General features: G+C 39.6%; 1 protein-coding gene across 1 annotated transcript in view; it reads right to left on the bottom strand.

The window, feature by feature from the left end:
• Nucleotides 1-483: 483 nt before the first annotated feature.
• HS3ST3A1 (heparan sulfate-glucosamine 3-sulfotransferase 3A1) overlaps nucleotides 484-10,154 on the bottom strand; it is a 106,142-nt gene continuing 96,471 nt past the window's right edge. The window contains exon 2 of the mRNA XM_055258019.2: nucleotides 484-3,267. Coding sequence (XP_055113994.2) covers nucleotides 2,646-3,267 — 622 coding nt within the window. The 3' untranslated portion in view covers nucleotides 484-2,645. The remainder of the gene's footprint in view (nucleotides 3,268-10,154) is intronic.

Genomic DNA, 10,154 nt, shown 5'->3' with positions numbered 1-10,154 from the left:
AAAATTCATTTCCCTAGAAGAGGCTAAGTTCTCTGGAGAATGGATACACTGTAGATGTGACCTTGGAAGCAAACTGCTCAAAACGAAGCTGTAGATATTTTCTAGATATTCTTCTTGAAAGACAACACTCTACCTCTAAGAAACAGGAAGGGGATTGGAAGGCATGGCTTTGGAGCAGACAGCTCAGAGAATGGATGCTAAGATGTTCCAGTCAAGGTCAAAGCCTATTATATGGTGTAGCTAAATGGACAAAATAAATGTGAGGCCAAGTTCATGCACAGCAGGGATGAGTACTATATAGAGGCAGAAATGAATGGACATTCCTGTTAGAGAATACTGACTCTAAATCTTTATACATTTTGCTGGGACTTATTACTTCTAACACTCTTAGGAAGTCATAGAAGCTTGAAGAGTTTCCAGTGTTTTCCATAGTCATTCATTTTTAAAATAATATGAACAAAAATATCTATGTTCAAAAAGGGATCTTTTGCATTCAATTCTGTTATTTTATTTCTTTCACATTAAAAAAAATGAAGGTTGCAGAACGCAATTGTTTCTTTGTGCAAGCCACTTTTGCATAATGCCAAGCAAACACTTACCAAAGAATCAGTTGTACAAACAAAATGAGCTAAGAGAAATGATGGAAAGAGTTTAAAATGAGTATCTTTTTGCAGCTAGTGATTCAAGTAGAATAAAAACAGTCCGTGGCACTGGGAAATTGAGGGCATAGACATGAAGGAAATCAACTGAAAAAACGTGACCTGGATTTGGGGTTTACTTAACTTCTATAAATGGGATATTACCAGATAAATCCAAAGATTTGGAGCAATGCCAAAATATCTAACACTTAAAATATTTTTTCCTTCATTTTAGTCCTGTGTTAAGCTTCTCAAGAAATATTTACATCACCTGATGCAGCATCTATGGTAAAAGTACAATTGCACTGCATATTTTAAAACAACTTTAGTTTCTTTTGATTAACAACATTAGAGAAGAAAAAGAATATTATTTTAGAGTGTCTGGTCCTTTAAATTTTGGCAGATAAAGAAAACTTCCATGAAATAGAAGACATTTTTCCTCTTGGGTTTAAACCTCTAATAAAATGTTGCTGACAGGCTAATTATAAATGTTTTATATATTTCGTGCATATGTGTTCCTCTCTAAACCAATTTAATTCCCATTAATGCTAATCTTGTTAATACCCACTCAAAGAGGAAAGGAATACTCTTAATAAACTATTGATTTATTTGAGTGATTTAAATGGGGGATGGGCAGAAACAGATGAGAGAAGAGGAAAAGCCACCATTTTACCCACAAATGCATTTCCTACAATATTTTTCCAAATATTACTGAACTTCAGGTTATAAATTGTATAAATAGGAAGTGGGAGGGGGGAATAAAGTGACAAAGTGATAGTCTTCCATCCATGAAAAATAAAAACATTATAAATGAACTGCTAATTAATTCTTTTAGAGTACTAGCTCCAAAGTTAGAAGTGAGATATTACAAAGAAAGGTAGGTTTTCTCTCTTTAAAAAGAGGTAAACTAAAAAACAAATGAGACTCATACCTGTAAGCGCTAATTGAAATCTGTTTTTCTTTTTTTTAAAAGTCATTTAAATCAACCAATGGGTAAGTTACATTCCTAACACATCTTGTGCTACCCCTAGTGTGGCTGGCCACCTTGTCCTCCGTGCAAGAGTCCAATAATTCCTCTCCAATTCAATCAAGCATCCATCAGTCAAGATTTCCATATCTCAGGGTACTTTAAATAGCCAAGAGGCAAGATTGGCTCTTAAGAGAGGTTGTGTCCAGGTCTGAATGGTTTTCTTGAACACAACTATGTAATGAGACTGGGTGCCATGAGGGGTAGCCTAGGAACTTAGAAAACAAGGGACTCTCTGTCCCTTTTCAGATCATCTGAAAACTAGCTAACCATTTCTAAAGGTGCAGATGTCTTCTTTTCCATTCTCCCTGGAAAAAGTGACATGAAATAAGGAACAAGTGGAAGATGGAATTTTGTCCAGGGTCCATCCACCATTTGACCTTTAGATACATTATTTCACCTCCCAGAGACTCAGTTTTCCTTTCTGTAAAATGGGGATCATAATATTTACCTACTGTGCCCTTATACAACAGAGCAAGATTTGTTTTTTTATTTTAATGTTCAAAAAGGTGTATTTGAAAGCACTACGAAAACTGTGAAGGGTACAAACATGATAATACTAACTGGGAAATAATTTAAGAAAAAGTGGCACAGGAAAAAGGGAAAAAATATAAGGATAGATATCAATTTTATCAGGGCCTTGTATTTAAAAAAAAGAGAGAGAGATGTTTAACCTCAAGATTTTCTGAAAACTTTTAATGACAACTGATGCTTATACTTTATGACTGGGTATATAGAACATAAAATAAAAACTGAAAATTGAAAGGGTTTGGACGAGGGAAATTTTCCTTTTCTGTTGATCCACGTGTTTGGTGTTGGTTATACATTAAGATGGGGCGGGAGTGAGAACAATCTCTTAACATTCATTGAAAAAACTACTGAAACATATTTTCAGCACAAATATTAAACTGTCTCTTCTCTACCGATTGGTAAAAAAATATATTATATTTTGATTTTTTTTTTCTTTTTAAATTATACGGTTATCCATCCCAGCCAAAGTCGTGCCCGGTCATCTGGTAGAACTTGAGGTTGAAAGGCCGGTAGAACTCGCGCAGCCTGCGCACCACCTCGCGGTCGATCTCAGGGTGGGTCCTGCCCTTGGTCTTGCCCAGGCAGTGGGGCCGGCTGCTGCCCTCCGCCTTCTTCAGGCAGGGGAAGCCCTTGGTCTTGTTGAAGTAGAAGTGCTTGTCCGTGATGATCCTCTTGAGGCCCAGGAAGTCCTGCACGCGGCCCAGCTCGCCAGCGGGGTCGCTGATGAGCCGCTCGCCGCTCACGAAGAGCATCTGGCGGATGGGGAAGTGGCGCAGCCAGTGCTCCAGGTGCTTGGCGTAGATGCCGATCTGGATGGCGCTCCACGACGTGTCGATGAGGCCCGTCGTCCTGTTTTTGAACGTCAAGCTCTCGAAGGTGGGGATGTCGGGCCGCTTGGACAGCGTCTGCGTGTAGTCCGAGATGGCCCTGGTCACCGGGTCCCGCACCACCACGATGAGCTTGGTGTCCTTGGACATGGCCGAGATGCGCGCGGGGGCCTCCCGCGTGACGAAGTAACTGGGCGTCTTCTCCATGGTGATCTGCCCGTCCAGGGTTCTGGGCATCAGGTCCCTGAGAAAAGCAAAAAGGCACGTCAGAGATGTGCATAGAGAGCTCAGTCCCAGGAGAAACTGTAAATTACACGATGGAGCCAGGCCGCAATTCCAGCCCCCGCACTTGCTAGATGTCTGATGGTGACGTCGCACAACGAGCCCCGCACCTCAGATTCCTCGTGTATTAAACAGAGAATAATAATGTCACCCATCGCATACAGTTTTGTGATGATTAAATGAGTTAATATACCTCAACAGCTTAGAAAAGTGTCTGGCACCAAATAAATGCCATGTTAAGTTTCTGTGTTTTATTATTGTTTGTCGGCAATGCTGTAAGAAAATAACCTTGGTCAAAATCTTCAGGTGAATTAGAATATTGTCAGAAACACAATTATACTGCTATGAGATAGTATTAAAATATCCTGATCCCTTCCTGTAGTTTTCTTATAAACAAAGCAATTATATTCAACATAACGTAGCATATTACACAAAATACTTACGTTTGTAATTCCTGAGTTTTCCTGCAACAGACAAGATTTATTAAAAAATCCATCTTTTGCCTAATGATTTGAAATGTCATCCTTATCGTATTCTAAATATGTTGATTCCTTTCTACGTTGGCCCAATTATACGTTATTATCATGTGATAGTATATTTTCATGTACACCAAAGTAAATTCTGACTTTCTGTTGTTCAACATGTCCTTGATGATTCTTGTCTGTTTATTCCTCCTGACAAATGAGACACCACTTTGTCACATTAAAAACAAAAATCCAACTGGAGTCTTGATACAGCAGATATTTCTTCTCTGTTCAAGCAGGATTTCTACTGGCCTCAGTCGGGGCCAGTCAAAATATATGAACAGGAGAGATCAAATCTATTTGTTCTTCCAACTTATGTATACTGCAATTAAATGAACTATTTGTTGAGACAGTTATAGACAGATGGATAGACAGAGATCTTTAGTTATTTCATTTTGTAGTGTTGACTTCTCTTTTAATGTAGGCATTATCTAGGATTGTATTATATCTTTAATCCTGATGATAGATTTGTTACTTTTGTTCATGGAATTTGTGATTAGTTTTTATTTTACATCTGCAAGGAAAAGATACACTTTGTATCATGGGAGCTTGCAGTTATTAATTCCCTACGATTTTGTCCCACCTACACTATCTGGGCTAACTATATTTTGTGAGACATGTCAAACATAAACAAAAGCAGAGAAAACTGTCAAATCAATCTCACACACCTCACATCCAGCTTCAAAACTTCATAATGGCCAATTTTATTCATAAATCCCCTCATTTCTGCTGCCCCACCAGGCCAGTTGGATTATTTTAAAGTCATTCACAAACATCCTATTAATGGATTAATAAGTATTCCTGCTCCCATCTGCATTATTTCTGGCACAAATTCCTCAATCTCTCGGGCAATCTGATGGCCCTGATACTTCCTTAGTTTTAATGATGCAGGTACTGGGACTCAGAAAACAGTACTCCAAAATGAAGGCCTCAAAAGCAGCCTCAGAAGCAGAAGTTTTTCTCTGAACTTCTCCTGCCCCTCTGTCTTTCAGTCCTACTCTTACCAAAGACTAACCACAGAAACTAAAATCTCTCTCCCCCAAGGCAGGTCATAGAGACTGGAACTCCTTTTCCCCAAAGCCAGCCATAAAACCTAAAAACATTACTCTAACTTTCCTTCCACTTTTCTGTATAAAAACTGGCCATAAGGAAATTATCTAACCTATCCTGTTTGACTGTAGGTCATAAGACCTTCATTCCTGAGAGGGTCCTGCCCCACACCTAGAAGGAAGGAAGGCATGCGCAGAGAGGCCAAGAAGAATCCAGACAGAGAGGCCTTGCAGGCTTCCCCAAACTGGGTCTATTTGGGTTAGATCATACCCTTTTTGTCCAATCATATTTCTATACAACTGTTCAAATTTAGTTATGCCCAAGCATAAAAATGGACAATTTCCTCTGTATCTTTGGGTCTTCACCCTGAAGGCTCTTGCATACACAGTAAGAAACGTGTATGCCTTTTCTCCTATGAATCGGGCTCTCATCAGTGATTTTCAGCAACCCTTCAGGAGTTGAAGGGGAAGTTTTCCCTTAGCCCATACTCAGATTTCCCCCCATTTTTTTTTGAGGGGGGGGTTATTTTTGTCATTTCAGTTAGTTTATCTTTACTTTTTATAGACATTTGCTTTCTGTTTCTGAGCTTGTAATTTTTGAAATAAATGTGAACTTCCTTTTTCAAAATAACTCTTAATGGACCTCATTACCCACCTCTTAGACAGACCTTAATGGCTGGATAATAGTAACTGAACACCAGAGAGTTTGGTGTTGACACAAAGGAGACACACATTGGCATAACCACCTATGTGACGCAGATTCCGCGGTGTGACATGAATGCATAGAACTCATCCCTCTGTGACTCCTTTTGTGGAACTGAAAAGTTGGCTAGGCCAGCCTAATATAAAAGCTTATGTTACTCTTGTCTAAGGTGAGCCAGGAGATCTCTCCAGAGATGGCTGGAATTTCTCAGTGAAGGAAATTTAATCAGATGTGTGAAAAAGTTTTGGGCTTCAAAAGCAACCATCAACTACACTGAAGTGATAAGAAGGAGTATTTATAGATTTTTTTTGAAAAAGCCAGCATTGCTGTTTCTTTTATTCTTCTATATATCTTTGACTTTTAACTACTTTATTTCAAATTTTGGTGAGTAAAATAGAGAGAGCATAATACCTCACTCGGGAGCTCCTGGTTGGCCTACTGGGGAAGGGGCTGGGTGTATGGGTGGGGTTGGGGTGGGGAAGAACTGAGGGTATAGATTGTGTTGGGCCAGAAGAAACACTGCTAAAACCACTAAAACAAGAAACCGTATTTTAAATAATCTCAATAGAGTAGGGAAAAGAGCTATCCAACATAAGAGGAGCTTGAAGAGGAAACAGCTAAAATAGGATTACAAAAGAAAAACACATTCATTGCTGTCATCTGCAGGATGAGGAAAATGACTGATTTAGCATGGGGTGGGTGTGGAGAGTTGGGCTTAACTGTAAGATACCTGCAAGCTTCTTTCTGCAAAAGTAAAGAAACGATAGTCTAAATAAATCCTAATCAAGCTTACATTGTAGAAAATGGTTGCTTTGTAACAGGACTCACAACAGAATTCTTTAAATTGCAATCTCAAATTTTTTTTTCAAAAAAGTCAATAAAAGGGATACAAAATTCTTTTCAAACAAGTCAATGAAGGGGCTAAATTTTTTTTCATACTTTTTTATTGCAAATCTCACTGGATTTTAATGTTCAACAAAGCACCACACTATCATATAAAACAAAAGGCTTTTTGTCCTTGTGATAGTTTACTGAGAATGATGTTTTCCAGTTTCATCCATGTCCCTACAAAGGACATGAACTCATCATTTTTTATGGCTGCATAGTATTCCATGGTGTATATGTGCCACATTTTCTTAATCCAGTCTATCGTTGTTGGACATTTGGGTTGGTTCCAACTCTTTGCTATTGTGAATAGTGCCGCAATAAACATACGTGTGCATGTGTCTTTATAGCAGCATGATTTATAGTCCCTTGGGTATATACCCAGTAATGGGATGGCTGGGTCAAATGGTATTTCTAGTTCTAGATCCCTGAGGAATCGCCACACTGACTTCCACAATGGTTGAACTAGTTTACAGTCCCACCAACAGTGTATAAGTGTTCCTATTTCTCCACATCCTCTCCAGCACCTGTTGTTTCCAAGGACAAAAAACCAAACACTGCATGTTCTCACTCATAGGTGGGAATTGAACAATGAGAACACATGGACACAGGAAGGGGAACATCACACTCCGAGGACTGTTGTGTGGTGGGGGGAGGGGGGAGGGACAGCATTAGGAGATATACCTAATGCTAAATGACGAGTTAATGGGTGCAGGAAATCAACATGGCACATGGATACATATGTAACAAACCTGCACATTGTGCACATGTACCCTAAAACCTAAAGAATAATAAAAAAAAAAAAAACAAAAAAAAAACAAAAAAAACAAAAGGCATGTGTATGTTGGAATACTGCATTTCAAAATGTCTATAACTTGGAAATTGTTCTTCTTTACCTGGGTAAGGCACAAATTAGGTTGGTTCAAAAGTAATTGTGGCTTTTGCAATTATTGGCAAAACCACAATTACTTTTGCACCAACCTAACACTTTTAATGGCAAAACCTACAATTACTTTTGCACCAACTTAATACTACGACTGTGCTTTGTGTAAAAGCTGGAGCCCGGGATGGGTAGTGAAAGATCTATTACAGTATTACAAAAGGTCTGTAGAAATACGAGGCAGGCTATGGGAGCACGAAGGTGTGTGCACTGATAAATCACGTGAGGTTTGCCTGCAGACAGAACATGTGAAGAAGGATGGGAGAAATTCAACTGGATGATGGGAGGCATAGGTCCTAGGAGAACTTACTTTCCAAGCTAAGTAGTGTAGACCATTCAAACCTCCCCTCTAAATAGTGAACAGGATTTGGAGACATTTACAGTAGGTATGAGGATGAGGAAATGGGTTGAGACCAACACTATAAGGAAAAAATATAGAAGTGTATTTGTTTTGTCTTGAGGGAGGCAAAGGTAAGCAGAAATTTCACAAGCAAATTAAGAATTATTACAAGGTAGGTTATACGCAGTTGCTCTTCTCCCCATAGAACTCAAAAAGAATTCACAATAGCCAAAGGGTGGAAGCAACCCAAGTGTCTATTGACAGATGAATGGATAAACAAAATGTGGTTTATGCATACAATGGAATACTATTCAGAAATTCTGACATACACCCCAACATGGATGAACCCTGGGGACATTATGCCAAGTGAAATAATCTAGTCACAAAAAGACAAATACCGTATGAGTTCACTTATACGATATATCTAGGGTACTCAAATTCATCGAGACAGCAAGTAGAATGGTGGTTTCCAGGGGCTGTGGGGAAGAGGAACAGAGAGTTATTGTTCAGTAGGTATAAAGTTTGAGTTTTGTAAGATTAAAAGAGTTCTGGAGATTGATCACATAACAATGTGTATGTACTTAACACTACTGAACCTAACAATGGTTAAAATGGTAAATTTTATGTTATGTGTATTTTACTACAATTTAAAAAAAAAGTACTTAAGGGAGGACAAACATTTCAGTGGCATTGATAGAAATTAGTTAGACAAAAGAGTCTTTTTGCTTTATGGCTAATTAAACATTAGAACAAGTTACTGCTGAAGGGGGCTGTGGTTTTGCTAAAAGGGAAATATAATAATTTATGAGATTTTTGTGCAGCTGATCTCAAATCAAAAAATGAGGTTTGTAGTCCATGCCCACTGCCTGCTGCATGATCACTAGATAGTAATTTAGCATCTCTATGCTCAGTTTATTCACCTTACTAGAAAAATCAAGCCAAAGGTTCAAAATTCCTGGACTGCAATGAAGTGTCAACATGGCCATTATTACTGTCGGGAATACATGGAAGCACTCTTGTTAAGAATGTGACACCCAGTGTTCTGAATTCCCAACTTCAGAAGAACCCCACTTAGTCCAGCTAACAAAGGCTTCAGAGAGTTAGAACTCTTTGCCATGTTCCTGACACACCTCCCCATTTGTCATTCAGACAGTGAGGATGCCCGGTTTGAAGGCCATGAGCTGGCTACATTATTTGGAAGGGCAGAGCCTGGCTTATTATCCTATTATGGTGTGAGAGAAATGGGCTCAGTTTTTAAGGGGATTTCATTTCCTTCCATGGCACAGGTGCAGTTGTGCCAGGAAGGAAACTGCTGGGCAATTTTCCTATCTGGCTCAAACATCATGCCACTCTACTGTGCTAGGGAATTCCATTCTGGATCTGATCTGTCACCCTGGGTAAGGCTCTTGGGGCCTAGGGTTGTTGGAGCTGCTGTCTGTCTGTGGTGCAGGAAATGTTATGGTCAGGCAGGAACCATGAAAAACAGGCTAAGTTATCTTCTGTTTTCTACCCCAGCCTTCAACCAGGTCAGGAGTTAATGGTGAGAATACTAAAATGACCCAGAAGACCTTCCCACTACCACACTACTGAGGGGACAGACCTGCCTCCACGGCTGTGCCTTAACGATGGTCCAAGAGGCAAGCCTAGCGTTCTAGCACTGGCTGCACCACTGCCACCTCTATGATCAAGGAACCACCTTGGAGAGCTCTCTATGACACTCGACAACACATATGCATGGTGCCTCCAATATGTGCAAGAAAGAATAAAAAGAACTTCCCTCATGTGCCTCATTCTTCTTTTCAATTTGGGCCATTTGCCCTGAATTCTCATTGCCCTCATGTTGTCTTTTGCTCCTTCACCCTCCCTCTGGAACTGCTACTGGCCCTCTCTGGAAGTACTTCTTCCAAAAAACAATTACCCTATTACCCTTCCCCATTTTATTTTTAATCAATGATGTTTGGTCAATTTTCTATTTATATAGAAAAATAAATCTTGGCATTTGCCTGTAGCTATTTAGGAATAATTAATTCCAGATCGCCTACAGATACAAATATAAGTGGTGAAACAATCACCTTTTGGAAGGAAACCTAGAACATCTTGATGATTTTCAAGGAGGTAAAGTTTTGTTAATTTCTTAAAGGAGTAACTATAATGAAAAAAAAAATAGGGCCAGGAGTGGTGGCTCACACCTGTAATCCCAGCACTTTGGGAGGCCAAGGCAGGCCAATCATGAGGTCAAGAGAGTGAGACCATCCTGGCCAACATGGTGAAACCACATCTCTACTAAGAATACAAAATTAGCTGGGCATGTTGGCGTGTGCCTGTAGTCCCAGCTACTCGAGAGGCTGAGGCAGGAGAATCGCTTGAACCTGGGAGGTAGAGGTTGCAGTGAGCTGAGATCAGGCCAC

This window comes from Symphalangus syndactylus, chromosome 20 (genome assembly GCF_028878055.3).
Source record: "Symphalangus syndactylus isolate Jambi chromosome 20, NHGRI_mSymSyn1-v2.1_pri, whole genome shotgun sequence".
In the NCBI taxonomy this organism is placed as follows: Eukaryota; Metazoa; Chordata; class Mammalia; order Primates; family Hylobatidae; genus Symphalangus; species Symphalangus syndactylus.
This window is presented reverse-complemented; position numbering and strand designations above follow the sequence as displayed.